General features: G+C 39.7%; 1 protein-coding gene across 3 annotated transcripts in view; it reads left to right on the forward strand.

Annotated features, from left to right (window-relative positions):
- Positions 1 to 10,811, forward strand: part of HNRNPR (heterogeneous nuclear ribonucleoprotein R) — a 31,519-nt gene extending 20,708 nt beyond the window's left edge. For all 3 annotated transcript variants that reach the window (XM_075908825.2, XM_075908824.2, XM_075908826.2), the window contains 5 exons: positions 1,029 to 1,164; positions 3,591 to 3,796; positions 5,999 to 6,148; positions 8,835 to 8,956; positions 9,553 to 10,811. In XM_075908825.2, coding sequence (XP_075764940.1) covers positions 1,029 to 1,164; positions 3,591 to 3,796; positions 5,999 to 6,148; positions 8,835 to 8,956; positions 9,553 to 10,162 — 1,224 coding nt within the window. In that variant the 3' untranslated portion in view covers positions 10,163 to 10,811. The remainder of the gene's footprint in view (positions 1 to 1,028; positions 1,165 to 3,590; positions 3,797 to 5,998; positions 6,149 to 8,834; positions 8,957 to 9,552) is intronic.
- The last annotated feature ends 8,629 nt before the right edge of the window (positions 10,812 to 19,440 follow it).

A 19,440-nucleotide genomic window follows, 5' to 3' on the forward strand; every position in this document is an offset into this window, starting at 1 on the left:
AACATCTGTTTTCCTGAACTGCTGTTGGTATCTGAAAGTGGATACACAGTTTTGAAAATCTCAGCCTTAAGTCAGAGAGGAATTCTGGATTGCTGAGGACAACTGTCTGAAAAGAGGAAGAAATCCCTTGCTTATAAATGTTTCCTTATAATGTTGCCATATAGAGTAATAAGAATGATAGACTATTAGAACTGGAAGGGACCTCAAGAGGTCAAGTCCAGTCCCCTGTTCTCTCAGCAGGACCAAGCACCATCTAGATAATCCCTGATCTATGCCTGTGTAACCTGCTCTTAAATATTTCCAGTGACTTTGACTAGAACTGGGATAATTGTGGATCAGTTAATAGTAACTAAAAAAAACACAAATGTTTTCTTGAATGCTTTAAAATGTTGAGTGGGTTTTTAGCTACAAAAGCTTTGTGCAGCATTTTACTGAAGGGAAAATAAATTCTCATCACTCGGTGGGAGACTTAAATAAAATGTGAAATCAAGGAACATTCTCTTTAGAGGAATCAGGAAATTCCAAATGGATTTGTAAATACCATGTTTTGTTATACTGTTGAGGAAAAAACAACCCAATCTTATGATTGCATGCTCAAAAATTTGAGAAATACAAATCAAACTGTTTCATACTTTTAATTGATTTGATTGTTTCACATCAGTCTAATAATGTTACTGTGTTTTATTCTGGAAGCAGCCACAATATTCAGGATTCTATCCAGATGCAGGAAGAATTCGCTTTTGGCCTAAGAAGGCAAACAGTGTATGATGGGTGATGTGGGAAGAAATTCTATCAAAATGTTGCTTATCTATATTACAGCTTTTTGGACAACTTACAAACCAACTGAATTCTGGCCCATCTAGTATGATTTCTGTATTCTTATTGCAGGATAAAATTTGGACCACATATATCTAAAATATCTAATACAAGTGTGAATTTAATTATTTTGGCTGCTGGTACTTTGTGAACCATATTGAATTAAGGGGTTAAACTGAAACATAAAAGTGGCATCTCTTCATATTCCCCAGTGTGACAACTATGAAATACGTCCTGGAAAACACCTTGGAGTGTGCATCTCTGTGGCAAACAACAGACTATTTGTTGGATCAATTCCAAAGAACAAGACCAAGGAAAACATATTGGAAGAGTTCAGTAAAGTTACAGGTAAAGAGCTTCCACTGAACAAAAAGTTTGTATGGTAAAGGATTAGTGCCAAAAACTTTCACAGCAAAGTTCACTGGTGGCAAATTTGAATGCCCATTGTAATGAAAGATTATTTCCAAGCGTAGTTCCAGGTTAATTGCTGGTAGAAAATATCATAGTTGTATAGTCTGTATTAAAGATGTGTGTTTTTGCATTCACCACTCTGTCCACTGTGTGTTCTAGATGTAAATGTTAACTTTTTATATGAGGGAAACTCAGCTTCACAAATGGCCTTTTAAAAGGCCATGTTCAGTTTCTTTAACTTTTTTTTTCCTTTTTTTTTTTTTTAAGATGGGGAGGAGCAAGGTTAGGTAGTTGATCTCCTTTAAATAAAGTTTATTTTTATTTTGGGTAACTTTGGGTGGTCAAACTCCGATCTCGAAGGGAGACGCTCTGGGGCACTCTGTAAAGATGGACTATCTGGATATAGTGAAGAATGTCATAGAAGCAGAACCTTGTGTCAATTGAGAGGTTGAAGGGATGATCAAGCAACTTTTTGGTACACAAAATATGCCTTTTTTTACCGCCATTGGGTGCAAGAAGAGAACAGCTCCTAGTCACGAAGCTGGAAAAGATGCAGGGAGTTACTGCAGAATTACAGATCTTTCACTCTCTTCTTCTGCAGGGAGGGACTGTCCCATTGTTTCCTTGATAGGGTAGCAAGTTAAAAACTGCAGGGAATGGAGAGGAAAAGAGAGCTTAAGCGTGCCCTGCCTAGCCTCTGTCCCTTTGCACAGGGATATGGGGAAAGGATCCCTTGAATTCTCTTCTGGGAAGAAGGGATTGGAATGTTAAATATTTTTCAGAAACGAAGGGGTGGGGGTGTGTGTGTGTGTGTGTGTGTGTGTGTGTGTGTGTGTGTGTATATAATAAATATATATATATATAAAAGGTAGAAATTAAAATTGACGTTGTATTGGAGTTTTTTCATATTTATTTGGTGCTACTTGAATTGATACACAGAATACATAGACCTCGGAAATAGGCTCATTTAAGTATTTTGAGAAGTGCTACTACACAATATCCTTGTGTGTAGGGAAGCTTCCTTAATCTGTAAGCACTGAGGTCAGATTTCACTTCTGTTAATATTACCCTTGTTACTAACCTGAGTTGAGACACAAACCATATCAGTCAGTCATAAATGTACCCTATCATGCTATAATGTAAAACCTTTATGGTGATCTTAGTAATATTAAGACAGAGCAACAGACTGCATAGACGTGTTGGTGCAAGAGTGTGATCCCACAGTTGAGAGTTTAAAATAAATGTTTTAAGCTGGGGTATAAGTTGTTTTTCAGTATCTGCTGGGGAAAGGAAGTGAAAGTCCTGTGTATTCCTTTAAGGCTTTCAATGGGTCAGATATCATCTTGTGACCTTAATTGTCACTAGATAATTTGCTTAATTATTTAGGTCAGTGCTGAAATAATATGTTGTACATTACGTGCCCCATCCTCTTATCTGTTTTCAACGCTAATAGGTCTGGCTTCCAGAATCTAGGAAGGTGAATCTGAGGTAGCAGGTATTTTTGGTGGAAGAATTCCAATTTCTGAGAATCTGACTCTTTTTGTGGCTAAACTGGATACATGTATTTGATTCTTACAGAAGTACTTGGATACACTTTTAAGTGTTCAACTACTGAATCTGCAGAGACTTAATGGAAGCATCTTGAGAGGCAGCTTGTTCACTGTATGGGTACTTATAGATGGAAAAGATGTGATGCTGCGGAGATTTTTAATCTTGCTGATAAAGGCATAATAAGTTGGAAATTAAATGTAGACAAATTCAACCTTGAAAAGCTGATGTTTCCTTAGTCAGGAATCAAACAGTGGAAGATTTTAACCTGATAACACTTGTAGCTCTGTTTTATGGTGACACTATACTCTCATCTCATGCCTTTTATCCCCCCCATTGCACAGTTGTAATATGGACATTTCTCTTCTGAAACATCAGATCTGCCATGAGCAGGGGGGAGCCAGTGCTCTTGCGACTGCATAGAAAATCCTGTCTTAAATGCTTCACTGGTGTCTTGGTCAGGTCCATTTAATTGCCAGTTTTTGGTTGGGAAGTAATCTTCTCCAGGTCACAATGACAAGGACCTTTGTTTCTCCCGCAGCATGGTTAACTTTAGCATACCTCACCTAATTCCCTGCCACTGCAGGAGCCTCAAGCAGCGGTAACACCCCAATTTCTCCTGTTTACTGGCATGTGCCACAGGTAGAATAGAATCCTGAGGAATAAAATGTTTTCATTTAACTGATATGGCTGGGCTCAGAAATAGGGGTATTTGGATTGAATTTGTCTGATATAAAGGAGGTCAGACTAGATGATGTAATGATTATTTCTCGCCTTAAACATCATGAAACTATATCCAGCTATTGGTTTTACAGAGGGTTTGGTGGATGTAATCCTTTATCATCAGCCTGATGACAAGAAGAAGAATCGGGGGTTCTGCTTCTTGGAGTACGAAGATCACAAGTCTGCAGCACAAGCTCGACGTCGGTTGATGAGCGGGAAAGTAAAAGTCTGGGGAAATGTTGTGACTGTGGAATGGGCTGACCCTGTAGAGGAACCAGATCCAGAAGTCATGGCAAAGGTAGGGATGGCAGAACTACGTTGCATTCTGTGATTTAATTTACACCTTGTTGGCAGTAAGTTTGGTGCTACCTCTGAATGATATCAGTCTTCAGTTGATTAGGGGGGAACTTTCTAAAAAGTTAGACTTTTCTGTGAATTGAGTGCACTTTCATCCAATGCTGCAGCCCCTCAAGTGGAAATAACAAGTACTAGACATCAAATTTGTCTGTCTAGTATGGCAGAACAGGGCATTTCTACTAGAGCAGTGGTCTCCAACCTTTTTACACCCAAGATCACTTTTTAAGTCTCAGAACAGGCGAAGATCTACTGCCCCGCCCCTTCCTTGAAGCTGCGCCTACATTACATGAGGAAATCTAATGTAAATGCACTGTGCAGGCGCGCAGTTCAGAGAGGGCTCAAGAGCTACTCTTGGAGCCCCTGAGATCTACCGGTAGATCACGATCTACTGGTTGGTGACCACGGTACTAGAGGCTATTCCCATTAGTGTAGAACAGTGTTTCCCAATTTTTTTTTTGGCCATGAAACCCTTCAAGAATTTTGAGGAACCCCAGCCAGGGGGGGAAAAAAGTCTGTCTCTTTAAGGGGGGAGGTCCAAGTTCTTGTGGAACCCTTACTTTCACTTCATGGAACCCTGGGATTCTGCAGAGCACCATTTGGGAAACACTGGTGTAGAGTTAGATATGATTGACATGCTGCCTTGTACTAATGGTCTGTCTCTTACATGTTTCTGTCTTTACCATAACTCATTGACATACTCACAAAACACGTGGCTTATGTCAGCAGTATAAACTTTGTATAATTCTGTTGCTTAGTCAAAAAATACCTGCCACAGATATTGTTTACTTGAGGCCCTGCAGGGTATGAGGGAGATTTGATTTTATCTCAGTTCTTGGAATCTCACTCCAGCAGTTTCCCTGCCTCATGCTGAAGGGAACAAGTGTGAAAGCCAGCTCTGTTCCATTGGGAATCCCTAGAAAGGAATCTAAGGCAATTTCTCCTTCTCTTGCACCACCTTACCATAACAAAAAAAATGAAATGGAGTGAAGAATCTGCCCTCAACTTGAGTTGCTAGTCTGAAACTCTGATGATGTTGCATATGATTCTGGTTGCCAACAAATGTCCCATCTTATTTTTTTTTCTATCCATTTGTAGAATGAGTTTTATGTGCCTCAGTATTGAGGTAATTTGTGGGTGTGTGCCACCAGCGAAAACACAAAATCTAGACATAATAGTATATATTTTTGAAAATTTACCATTGGGATAATTATTCCATACAGGGCGGCTTATGCATTTTAGAACTCACTACCCAAAGAATTAAATTCAAGCATAAGAGAGCAATAAAACTATGAAATACATAGACCGATCAAAAAACCCTACAATAACAGCACATTGAACTAGTGAAATTAGAGTACAACACAATTGGGAGGTGAGTTGAAATGGGGTGTGCTTGCGCGCTGTCTGCTGGTGAAGTGTATGAGAGACCATGAGTCTCTGCCCTGTTCCTGCCTTCCTTCCTGCTCTGTGGCGATAGAGTATATGGAGGGGGACATACCCTGACATCCATGTCTCTCCCCTCCAAATACTGTCCACTTGGCACAGCAATCTGGGGTGGACAAGGGCATCCTGGCAGGAGCATCTGATCAGGGACTCCAAAACAATGTAACCGCGAAGGAGTGGGGGAGAGGGGCACCTGAACACACATCTTCAGATGTGAATTTTAGGGTGCATCTACACTGCAGGGGGAGCATCTATACAGCATGCACTTCGAAATAGAGCACTCTTCCTCCGACTTCCCTTACTCCTCATACAGTGAGGGTTCAGGAGTCATAGTAAAAAGTCCTCCAGCTTGACAGTATTTTGACACTATTTCGAAATAACTGCCTGCTGTATAGCTGCGGACTAAGTTATTTCAGAATAATGCTAATTATTTCTAAATAGTGTTGCAGTGTAGATGTATCCTTAAATGGCTTCATAGCTTTGAGGGAACACTTGTTGCCAGCAAGGAAAACTGAAAGCTCCAAAGGATATGACCTGGTTTCTTTGAAAATAGTAACTGTGTCTTTCAAGAATTAACTGAAAGGAAGTAGAGCATAGTGGAAGAATGGCATTGGTTTATTTATTAGTCAGTTAATATGTATGTTCCCTCTGATGCCTGATTAGTTTTGGAATTATTTATATCTTTGATACTTATTTTCACTAGGTAAAAGTTTTGTTTGTGAGAAATTTAGCCACTACAGTGACAGAAGAAATCCTAGAAAAATCCTTCTCAGAGTTTGGAAAGCTGGAAAGAGTGAAGAAATTAAAAGATTATGCTTTTGTTCACTTTGAGGACAGAGGCGCAGCAGTAAAGGTAGGATCTTGTTTTTCTTTGGAATGGCTAAACGCTAACTGTAGTCTCTGGTGAAAAGATCTATAGGAAGCATATATTGGTAAGATTATTTTTCTAAACTTCATGGTACACTGCAATGTGCATTTAATTATATAGAGTGCAGGATCTCTTTGTTTCAGTTACAGGAAAACTCCAGTGATTTATTCTAATCAGTTCAGTAACTAGAAAAGTTCAACAAGCATTGCTGTTGTTGAAATTCCTTATAATAAGCATTTTATACTCCTGGAGGAATTTTGCATCAAAATATTTAAAAAGCCTATGCGCTATTTTAAAGATCTACAATAATCACTCCAGTTTAAATTTATTTCAATTACCTGTCAACAAATAAGTCTACACTATAGATGATGAAGTCCTAGAAGAAGAGAAAAACCCCCTGACAATCCAGTTCCAGTTTAAGAGTATCTCCCTGAGCCTAGACACCCGCTCTTCACTGGCCCCCACAGACCATCAGCAAGGTATTCCTTGAGTGCAGATACTTGCACCTCCTTCCTCCCAGAGCCTTTACTCTCCCCCCCCCCTCCCTTTTTTTTTGCTGTCCCACCATGGGATGGGATGTGATGCTGCCTACCCCTGCCCTTCCTCACTCTTTGCTAGAGTAGGGTCTACCAGCCCATTGCCAGGCAGATGAGGATCAATCCAGGAACCAGAGCGTACAGAGCCTCAATTTCCACAGGGTTGGAATGTCACTCACTGTGAGTTGGAGAGCTGGGTGCTGCAAGAGTCTAGTAGCCCCTAATGGCTGCCTATATCACTAGAGTTCGAATTCTGTGAGGGAAACAAATTGTGCACAGAAAATCAATTCTGCACAAATTCTGTGTTGTACAGGGGCATTAAGTTCCCAGTAAATTTTTTGGCTCTTGTTTGCTGCATGTTATTGACAGGTCAGGTTACAAGAAGCTTAGTGATTTGCCCACTTGAGCCTTGGCTCTGCTACCAGAGTCTAGGGAACTGTGCATGGTATCAGATTTCTTCTTTATTAAGCAGCTTTGGCAACAGCCTGCTGAATGGGCACGCCGCTTTGTACTATTAAGCCAGTGCCTTAGGATGATGCTTTGCCTCAATGCTCAGCCACACTCAGCATTTTTCAACTGTGGTACCAAGTTTTTTTCCTGAGGCTAATGGAGTTTTTCTGAAGCCATGACATTGTCCTGGACACAGATGGTGTAAGAAGCAAAGCACTGAGCCTTCTCTGCAGCACCCAAGGGTTCCTAGAGAGGGCTTTAGCCCCTTCACCTTCAACTTTGGGACTGCATGGGTGGGCTTCAGCAGGGCTGACTTTACACCCCCCTCCCAAAAAAACTCCCTCCATGCCAAAAGACAAGGAGTGGGATGTGTCTTAGCTGTGAGGCTGGGGAGCGAAGCTCAGAGCAGTGGGTAGGTGAGGGGACAGGAATGGTAATGGGAAATCGAGAGGGTCGGGGAGGCAACGGGAATAGGGCACTATAAAAATATAACTCTATTTTTTCTTGTCTGGGAAGGGGGGAACCCTGCATGTATACATTACTATTTGAATGTGTGTATTTACTTTCTCTCAAATAAACTGTTTCAAGAAAATTGGTCAGGGCGGTCACCAGCAAGAGTTGGTGGCCGCACTCTGAATCCATCTAAAATTTTGATGTGAGAATGCCTGTTTAGCTGTATGCTGTTTTATATAAATTACTGGCCAGGAAAATTAGTGAAATGACATTCCATCAAGAATAATATTTGACATTCCATCAAGAATAATATTTGAGCAGTTGAGAACAGAAGAAATATTTAGTCAGATGTAAGTGTATTGCCCATCTGCATCAATTTACTAAGATTTTTTTTCTCCTGAATGGTAGCTTACTCTTTTACGAAAGATTTAAGAGATTTCAATATGTACTGTCCAACATCACCATAAGTCCTCCGTTTCACAGGGATCACTTTACCATCCTCCAGCCAACCCTGTGAGACCTCAGGAGGTAACAACTGCCTCATTTCTTCTTTTTGGCCGTGGAGCATCCCTTGAGGATCACATGGGCCGCATTTGCCAGGGGATTTCTTAGCAGAGTGGCCTTCTGTTCCTCTTTTATTGTATATTTGTTAAAGTTTGGCCCTTTCATTGTAGTCAGTGTGCATGTGTGTCTTCGAGCTGAAGAGTACCTTTCTGTGTTCAGATAATTGATATGCATGCAGATCAGGATTTTACAGAGTGTGGTTTTTTGATGGGCACGTTGTTTATATCTGTAGTTGAACTTGCATCACTACAGCTATCTGAAATATGTATGTTCCTTTTAAAAGAAAATCACATTGTATCTATGAAATCTGCAGTTCATACAAAAACAAGGAGACCTAAACAAATGTTTTGTGTTAATGATAGAAGAATTTAGAAAGAAATTGCCATCTAGTTTCTTTACTTTTAGCTAGCCTGAGAATGGAGTGTAGAAGGAAGGATGGTTTTAACTTAGTGACTCAAGCTAACAGTTGACCAAAAAATTTTGGTGGTGAAAGTTCTGTTAATTTGGACATATCTTATGATATGAAATCCCTGACAAGAATAATTACATTTCCTCTTCAATTGCATTTTTTTAAAACACTTGTTAACATTTTTAGAGAGGCTTAAAATTTTGCTGTTTACTGGAGGTAAGCTCAAATGTGTGGGGTTTTCTTTCTTTCTTTCATACAGGCCATGAATGAAATGAATGGAAAAGAGATAGAGGGGGAAGAAATTGAAATAGTGTTAGCTAAACCACCAGATAAGAAAAGGAAAGAACGCCAGGCTGCCAGACAAGCCTCCAGAAGCACTGCGTAAGTCACCAGTGGGCAATCCAGGCTAGTGAGCGGGCTGCATAAGTTTCCCTCCTTTATCTCAGTAGGCCCAAGACAGTCTCCCAGGATTGGGTAGTTTTGGTTACTGCACTTTGCAGACCCCAAAAATCCTAGGTATGCAGTTGAACCATAGCATCACTTTGATTTGATGTAGAGCGAGTACACAGCTCTCAGCCAATGTTGTATGCAATTGGCGCACACTTCATTTCACATGCCCTTGTTTTACATGTGACGCTTTATTAATATGGGTAGGAAAGAAACTACACGGATAGTAACCAGCAGAATATGGCAACCCTGCATGTGGACAGCAGTAAACAAAATCTTATGAGACACACACTCAGAATCATGATGGGCCACATACGTCCCGTGGCCACAGGTTGTCCATTATTGGTAGGGCAATACTGCAGAAGCTTTCACTTCTGAAGTATTAAAATGCACAAATAGCAGAACTTCATGCTACTACAGAACTTAAAATGAGGTCCTTCCTTGGCCTATATATTGTTACACTGATGCAGAAAGTAATGGTGGTTGAAGAGACTTAGAAGACAAATTAATGCATGTTTCTTTTTTATTAGGTATGAAGACTATTATTACTACCCTCCACCTCGTATGCCACCTCCTATTAGAGGCAGAGGTCGTGGAGGGAGAGGTGGATATGGCTATCCCCCAGATTACTATGGCTATGAAGATTATTATGATGATTATTATGGTTACGACTATCATGACTACCGTGGTGGCTATGAAGATCCCTATTATGGCTATGATGATGGCTATGCTATAAGAGGAAGAGGAGGAGGAAGGGGTGGGAGAGGTGCTCCACCACCACCTAGGGGGCGGGGAGCACCACCACCAAGAGGTAGAGCTGGCTATTCACAGAGGGGGGCACCCATGGGACCACCAAGAGGAGCCAGGGGTGGGAGAGGGGGTCCTGCACAGCAGCAGAGAGGACGTGGTGCTCGTGGAGCCCGGGGCAACCGTGGGGGCAACGTAGGCGGCAAGAGAAAGGCAGATGGGTACAACCAACCTGATTCCAAGCGCCGCCAGACCAACAACCAGCAGAACTGGGGCTCCCAACCCATCGCTCAACAGCCGCTCCAGCAAGGTGGTGACTATGCCGGTAACTATGGTTACAATAATGACAACCAGGAGTTTTATCAGGATACTTATGGGCAACAGTGGAAGTAGACAAGTGAGGAGGGCTTGAGAATATTGGCAACATAGAATTGGCTATAGCTCTACATCCTTCAAAAAAAATTGGCTTAATGTTTCATCTTTCAGTAGCAATTGGCTGCCATTTGTATTGGGCTGAAGAATCACTCTATTGTGTATATATTCGAGTCTTTTATTTTCCTTTTTCATAAACGCACTTGGACATTATTGGGCTTGCAGAATTCCCAAACTCCATTTGGGGTTTCAGTGCTTTTATTGTTTTAGGCTTCCTTTTAGCAGTTTAAAAGCAGGATGGGCACACTGTTCAATCATGATTTTGCAGAACCTCTGGTTTTGGACAGTTTCCTATTTTGGGTAGACTACATAGGAGTATGCTGTACATAAAAGTAAAAGCTAGTGCTTTGTCTTAGTAGTTTTAAGAAATTAAAACAACAAATTAAGATTTCTTGTATTGAAAATAACATGATTGTATGTTTTGCATTCCTAGAAGTAGGTTAACTGTGTTTTTAAATTGTTATAACTTCACACCTTTTTGAAAATCTGCCCTACAAAATTTGTTTGGCTTAAACGTCAAAGCCGTGGCAATTTGTTCCTTGATGTGATTGTATTTCCAATTTCTTGTTCATGTAAGATTTCAATAAAACTCAAAAATCTATTCAAAACATTACCTATTTCAAATTCAATTGTGTCCTAAAACATTATTTCATTGGTAATTCTTGGAAGAAACATTGTTTTCAAGTATAACTGCCTATGTGAGTGATCAAATTCATTCAAATTCTTTTGTGCTTTCCAACATGTAGCATCAGTCTGAAAGCTAGGCAAAATTACAAGTAGTCCAAAGGGGAAACCGTTTATTTAATTGATGTTCTGTAACCGAATCACATCTAGTTCTGAAACTTACTACTTTGATTTTTTTTTAAATGATTCAAATGCACCTGAATGTTCCTACAAGCCTTGCTAACAGTTATGAGAATTGATATGGAGAAGGAAGCAGAGATTGCTATTTGCTAACTCTGTTCTTTTTTGTTACTATTACATATTGTGGAGGCCACTAGCTGCCTCCACAAAGGTATCTGTCCTTGTACTATATTGTGTACTAACACATAGGAAGAGACCCTTTGTCCCAAGAATCTTAGTCTAGATGAAATGGTTAAATTTGTTTGTGCTAATGTTTGACAAGGTTGAGACTTAGTGCTGTGGCAATATAGAAAAACTTTGCTACAGACAACACAAACATGCTCTACATTCTGCTTAATTCTGTCACTGGCATTTTGATGATCTGCCATAGTGAACAATTTGCCTTAGAATTTTCATGCCTGTAATAAAGGCTTAAATTTAAGAAAATGCTAGTCACCATCTTTTTGGGTGATTACTAGCTATGTTTTTGGAGTATTTTATGTTGCTTTTATTGACTTCTAGCTGTGACAAGCCTGGAGGTCTTTTTCACTGTTAAGTCATGAAATTAGTTTTCTCTGTATATTTTAGATTATGATGTACCCTGGTGAACACTACTTTTTCGAAAAGATTAAAACTTCTGTTACCAAAAACAAGCAAATCCCAAAACTTTTTCTGGACCTCCTGAATGTCCAAATTAACACTTGCTCTCCCTGAAAGATGTTGATTAATCTGTATTACAATACTCTAAACAGAAATTGTTGGGGACATTAAACTTCAGTGGGCACACATTCCTTTTGCTTCTTTGTGCTGTTTGGTGTCTTTCATAACAATTGTATTAGAACAGAATGTAAAGACTATTTCTTCCCCCACATACTCTTTTGTTTTTGTGATTCTGGTAGACATTTGCATGGGTTTTATGGCTTCTGACCTGACTGAAATGGAGTGAGAAAATGTATACCTGCTTTTCCAAATGAGTTTTCCCTTTGTCTGTGTACTAGGTTAAAGGATAATATCAGTCACATGTGTCCATAAATTATTTTTTTTAACTTGCATTCTAGTCATGGTATACTAGTTTAAGAAAAACTGCCTTAATGTCATTGGGCCAAATCCTGTAGTCCTTTTTCCTAATTCAAGCAGTGAAGTCAGTGTGAGTGTGCATACGTAAGGGTTGCAGGTTTTCGCTTATGGTGACTATCTAGCTAGTCATTTTATTAATACAAGAGCATAAATCTTAACATCTTCTATCAGTCTGGTTTTGTAGTACTTAAACTAATTGTTATGAAAAGACATATCTTAGTGGTAACCAAACAAAATCCCATGGCCCCAACTAGTAGACTGTAAAGATTAAAGAAGGAAATCTGTTATAGGTTAAGCTAAAATTAAAGTACTGCCTTCTTTCCCTGGAAGGAACAAAACTTTGTTTAGTGTACATTTCAGACTGCTAGAAACCCCTGACAGAGGGAAAGTGTCAAAATATTTGTTCATAGGGACAAAGCTTACATAGTCTGTTACTTCCATTCCTTACTATTTTTTGTAACATTAAAACTGCTTGCCTGAACTACAAAGCTGCATCTTTGGATACCTTTACACACACTTTATTCTAGTATTCTAGACAGTGAAAGTTGAAGTGATCTGTTTTACACAAATTGAAAATGAAATGCAGTTAATTTTTTATACTAGCAAGATTTCCAAGCTGCTGTGATTCCTTTATGCAACTTGTGGATGCCCAAATGCATCAACTTAAACCTTGCAAAAATTCTTTAAATAACCCTTCTCTTTTAGAAGATTCTTCCCTGTAGTTTACTGCATCAGTTGTATACATTGAAGTTAGAGAAGACTGCACCAAAAGATATTTCCAGAAACATACTGTAATAACAAAATGGAAGAACATAGCATGTTCAGTGACAGACACCAAAGAAGAATTTTATACCACCTTTCTAATACCATTTTGACAGAACTAAATAGTAAAGAATTTTTTAAAAAATTACTCTTTGGCACCTGTGTCTTGACCTTTCCTTCTGCATAACTTGTTAGAAAATAATGTACATCAGGATTTTTCATCTTGAAAATGGGTTTCACCTCACACACCCATTTTTAAATTCAGTTGTGCAAGTGAGGTTGGTGGGGGACCCGTGAAATGGGATTCCTATAACTATTTGATCACTCATTTATAGCAGTTGTTTAAATGTCTGTATTGATATGAAGGTGTTTGACTTAAAAAATAGGTTGCCAGATTTCTAGTAATTCCAAAACTTTTTGAAGAAAAAATGTTGAAGCAATTGTGTTCTGGTAGACTTAATTTTATATTAAAGGGTTAAATTTTTAAATTTTAAGTTGAACAATTCATTAAAGCTAGAATGCATTTATGAAGAGTTAAATATCTGTTCTAGTACTATAATTCTAACAGGACTCACTTTCATTAGTATATATTGATACAAGATGACGGTTTTTTAACAAGCTTAATGTTTAAGCTTTTTTTTCCAAAATCCTTACATCCAGAAGAAGTAGGAGATAGCATTGTGATTTTTGTATTTATAGGCACTTGGTTATATTTTTGCCCGCTCTGCATTTGGACCTCATTATCTAAGCCCATTTGTTATATTTTGAACAATAAAAAAATACAGTAAACACTCTTGCTATAAGGCTAGTAATAAATGTGAAGTATTGTGAGGAAATGCTAGACTTCAGTATAGAAGTAGTAGTATGCTGAATACCCAATTCTGGAGTCCTAATGCAAACAAAACCTCCATTAATTTCAACAGGAGCTTTGTTTGGTGAAGTACTATGAGGTTGGGTCCTTACTGTTTTCCTACATATAGGTCAGATGTTGAAAATTTCATATATGTAATATTTGCTCACTGATTTCAAGAGTTATTTTTGTAAGTTTACTTGCATGTGTACAGCTTGCAAAATTGGTTTCACGATCCTCAAAGGACCTGTTTGTGAGTGGTCTAGAGCCTTATAGAAAGAATGCGCTGGGTAATGAGTGTATTCCTGTTTCTCTCCCTTTTATTAAAAAAAGAGCTTCTGTTAACTTAAGACTTGTATGAAGCTGCTTTGTATGTAATGAATTGGCTTGCTTAATCTGTATGAACAAAGTCCAGAGTGACAAACCTGGTATTTTAATTTTAGCATCTAAAATCTATTGAGTAGAAAGGAATGTCTTTAATCTTTAAAACGAAAATCTTGATTGTAGTGTTTGTTTTTTCCTAAAAGAAAAACATCACCTGGGCATAATGTATCTGTCAGATAACTGAATATTGGTCAGGAGCCTGTGAAATTTTAAAGTAGTTGAGTTCCTCTGGAGAAGTATCTTAGCATCTTGTTTGGAGGTTACCAGAAGCTCTGAGTGACAAATCAGAATATGTTGCATCCAATTTTCTGATGTTATCCAGAAACCTGTAAGTGTCATTTTCCTGTTTTAACTCCTTCCTTTTATTACCTGACTATCAGGGAAGCGTGGTTGAGGCTGCCCTGACCTGACATGTCACGATGTCGACTTGCTAGGTGGGGTTCGCAGGGGACATTAACCATTGGAGTTGTCGGTAAGAGAACTTTCTTTCTAATTTTCTTCAGTAAGATGAAAGGGCTTTGGTGGGTGGAGGGAGGAGCCAGGCCTTTGTGCCTTTATTATAAGCATTTGTTGAGAGCCACCATTTCCAAGGAGAGTTTCCAAATGTAAAGGTAAATGCTTGAAGTTAAATCCATCATGTCCATATCCAAGAGGTGAACATGAGTTGGCTTCTGCAGCTGAGCTTCTTAGCTAAATGATCTTTTGTTTTCAAATATTACACAAACCTAAATAACTTGAAAGAGAAAACACTATTCTATAGATATTAGAAGGAGACTCAGGAGGCTCCAGATACTTAAAAAAAAAAAAAAAGAATTAGAACAAGTTTATTTGGACTACATCAGGAACACATTAATTAAACGTGTGAAACAAGTTCTTCACCAGTGTCTGCTGATTAACTTTTTCCCCATTAAGCCTTTTAAACTCTCAAAACCTTAACTTTTAAGAGACGTTACTAAAATAGAGGTATCATGTACTTAGTGCATATCCCTGTTGAATCTAGAAACTTGAAAATAAGTTGTGGTCTCGACTAGGGACTGTTCTAGTAACATTTAATCACCTAGTGAAACCACCATCCAATCTCGAACAGATGGGTATTGTTCAAGGAAAGCCTGCAAAATACATTGTTGCAACACAAGATTTGAGGTGATATGTTGGCAAAAGTTTAAGGAAATGAGTTAAGTAGAAGGTGCTGCAAGTCAAGATTAAAGTTCATTCCCATGATTGAGGTGGGAATCCTTCATGGTACCATAAATTCATTTTAACATAAGAACAGCCATAATATGTCAGACCAGGGGGGGTCCATCTGGTATTCTGCTTGATTGTAGCCAGCCCTGCTTTCCTTACATAACGTTAGAATGGATGAGACTAGCCCAGTAGCCTGTCTTCTGACAGAGGCCAATGCTGGACACTTCAAAGGCAATGTGCAGAATAGGGCACTTGTGTGATCCATCTCCTATCATCTACTCCCAGCATCTGGCAGTCAGAGGCCATAGGACACCATGTATCCCTGACCATATGTGTTGTTAACCGTAGGTGAATCTGTTCTCCATACGTTTATCTAATCTTTAGGAAATAGTTATAGTTTGGACCTTCAGCATCCTCTGGCAACACAAGGTGTTTCACAAGGTGACTTTGTTTTGTGAAGTGCTTTCTTTGGTGTGTTTAACTTACTGATCCCATGATTACTTAGTTTGCTTCAGAGTGTTTGATGAGGGACCTTGTCTAAGGCTTTCTGAAAGTCAGAAAATTACTGGATCACCCATGTCCACATTTGTTAATCCCTTCCAGAATTCTAATAAATTTGTGAAGCATAATTTCCTTTTACAAAAGCCATGTGGAATTTCCCCAATAAACTGTGTTCATATTTGTGTCTGGTCATTCTATTCTTTACTGACCTGTAATTGCCAGGTCTGCCTTTGGCTCCTTTAAACAAAATTCAAAATTCATTATCTTCCAGTCATCTAGTATGAAGCTGATTTAAGTGGTAAGTTACGTACCCCCATTAGTTCTGCTTTTTTATGTATGAGTTACTTCAGAATGTATTGGTAAATACCATCTGGTCCTGGTGACCTAATACTGTTTTTAGTTATAAACTTGTTCCAAAACCTCCTATTGTCATAATGTCTCAGACCAAAGATCCATCTAGCTCAGTATCCTGTCTTCTGATGGTGGTCAAGGGCTGGTGTTCCAGAGGCATTGAACAGTACAGGTAATCATTAAGTGATGTATTTCCTGTCATTCATCCCTGCCCATTCTGGCTAGTAGCCATTTATGGATCTATTCTCCATTATCTAGCTTGAACCCTTGCATTCACAGCATCCTTTAGCAAAGAGGTCCACAGGTTGACTGCATTGTGTGAAGAACTACTTCCTTTTGTTTGTTTTTAAGCCTGCTGCCTATTAATTTCATTTTGTGACCCTTAATTCCTGTTTTGAGGAGTAAGACTTGATTTCCTTTCCCACGCCAGTCATGAATTTATAGATCTTTGTAGACAGTTCCTCAGATTTGTCACCTAAAAGAATGGATCAGGTGTGGCAATCTCCTTCCCATCTTCTGCAGTGGCCTTGTCTGAAGTACTTCTTCAGCACTGTGATCATCTAGTGGCCCTACTGAAAGTTTCCCAGGCTTCTGGCTTCTGATGAACTCACTTTTTTGTTGTTAATACTTGTCTCTTGCTACTACACTTAATTTGCCAGAACTTATGCTCCTCTTTGTTTTGCTCAGTAGGATTTGACTTTGAATTAAAGGATGCCTTTTTGCTTCTAGCATTTTTTTTTTTTATTTAGCCATAGTGACATAAATAGACTTTTGGGCCAAAAGGGACTATCGCAGGGGTGGGCAAAAGATCCTTCGCGGGCCGGATCTGGTCTGTGGAGGTCCTGCTGCTTCCCCACCCCCAGGCCAATTGGGGGCGGGGGTAGTGTGTGAAGATTCCTGCTGCCCTGCCAGGAGCATGCGGTGCTTTGAAGCACCCTATGTTGCTCGCAAGGCTGGAAGAGATATCACAGGCTCCCCTGCCCCCAAGCCCTGATTGGCCTGGGGGCGGGAGAGCTGCGCAAAGCCTCCTCCAGCCCTGTGAGGAGCATGTGGCACTTTGAAGTGCTGTGTGCTCCTGGCAGTGGGTAGGGGAGTGGGAGGAGGCTTTGCGTGCTCCTCTGCCCCCCAAACTCTGATTGGCCTGGGGGTGGGGGAGTATGCGAAGCCTTTCCCTGTCCTGCCAGGGACATGGGTGCCTAGTGGGAAAGGGGAGGGCAAAGGGACTCCTCCACCCCCAGACTGCCTGGACTATTGTGGTGGTTTATTCTGACCACCTGCACTTTGGAGGCCATAGAGCCTCATCCACCCACCCCTGTAATAGTAATTCATGCAGAGGTCTGAAATTTTTAAATCATGATTTAAAGACTTCAAGTTAGAGTCCACCATTTACTTTAATTTAAACCTGCAAGTGATCTACACCATGTTGCAGAGGAAGGTAGAAAAATTTCCAGGTGCTTTGCCAATAGTCTGACAGATCGCTGGGGTGCAATCTGGTATCGTGGGAGCACTGTACTCTCTTGACTGTCCAATCTATGTTGTCTCAGAGGCGCAGTTGTGATAGTCTGTAACCAAAAAAAGGTAAACAATGAAAGGTCCTGTAGCAGTACCTTAGAGTCTAACCAAAAAATATATGGTGGTATGAGCTTTCCTGGACACAACCCACTACTTCAAATGAATGGAGCAAGAGATCCAGGGTACAAATACATAGCCGAAAAAAAGGGGAGGGGAAGGGTTAAAAAAACCCTTCAGCTTGATTTAGCATGGACAAATAGAGTGGGCTGTAAGTACTCAATACTTGTAAATTCCAGTGCCAACTCTGTCCACACACCTACACAAGCATCATCATCATAGGGCCTAACCACATCATAAGCCACCACATAAGAGGCTCATACAGCTGCACATCCACTAATGTGCCAGCAGTGCTCCTCTGCCATGTGTATTAGATGAACTGGACTCAGACAAAGGATTAATAGATTCATTTCAGATATTCAAAATGGTAACATGCAGAAACCTGTTGGGTAACCTGCCTGAACACTTGTTAATATATTAAAGTGGCTGTTTATGGAACTGGCCTTCATATGCAAATTTGACACATTCAGCCAAGGATTGAACAAGGACATTTCTTGGATGGGCTATGTTGTTCAACACCCAAATGATCTCCAAAGTTAAGTATCAGGCACTTACAGCCCACTCTAATAGCTTCATTTCACACAGGAACTATAATTGACAGGTTTTTCCCCTCCCCCTCTCTTTTTGCCACTTATTTGTATCCCTGGATCCCTTGCGCCATTCATCTGAAGTGGGTTGTGCCCACAAAAGCTCATGATACTATCTATATTTTTTGTTTAGTCTTTTAAGGTGCTAGAGGGCCATTCATTGAGTAGCCCCTTCCCAGATTAGCTGTAAATGGATAAAGAATCAAAGCTTCGTTAAGAAAGTCTCAGGCTTTTCTAGTAGGCTCCTGGGCTCAGCACATGGCTCTCCAAACAGACCGCACTGTGTACTACACTCAAGTAGCAAGCACAGGACAAACCAATAAGACTCACTTTTGTGACCTTTTTAACTCCTTTTTAAAGTTGTATGAATTTAGAAATAAAATTTAGTATGATCAGATTCTAAATATTTGACATTTTGCCATACCTGAGACCTGGAACAAGTAGTTAGTGAGTGCCAATGAAAATAACTTGAGGAATCACAAGTTTTCTGTGCACTACCAGCAGCAGTCTCCATGCCAATGAGCACAGTCCTAGTTAGTATGCTAGCTAATGACAGAATTTTGGTGTAATTATATACAGAAATTATTTTTAAACATTAAATCTTCAGTCAGGCACTCACATTTGAAAATTCCCAAATTATCTGTGCACCTTTAATTTGCGTCCCTGTAAGGTATAATTTCATAATCGCATGCTATCTCTTCCATAGGCCCCCTGCTATTTCTATAAAAGTCTGTTATTGTCAGCAGAATAAAGGCTGTATGAAACTGAGAGATTTCTTTTCGCCTGATTTGGGGGAGTAAGACTAGTTATCTCTCATACTCAAATTGCTTTCATCGTGAACAATAACAAGACAGGGACAATCAGGAAGATTATTACCTGAGAGGTTCCACAGGAAAGAAACCAAAAGGAAGAAAACTCCAGTTCTTCCCCTAGAACAGTTGCTACAATCAGAGAAGTTAAGCCCATAGTCTCCAGCACCTCCTTCATTACAAAGCAAACCCCTTATTTGCTGCTTAATTACTATTCATCTTTTTTTCCCCTCCCACAACAGCCAAAACTTGAGGCCCTCA

This window comes from Pelodiscus sinensis, chromosome 26, assembly GCF_052426305.1.
Source record: "Pelodiscus sinensis isolate ZL-2025 chromosome 26, ASM5242630v1, whole genome shotgun sequence".
Lineage (NCBI taxonomy): Eukaryota > Metazoa > Chordata > Testudines > Trionychidae > Pelodiscus > Pelodiscus sinensis.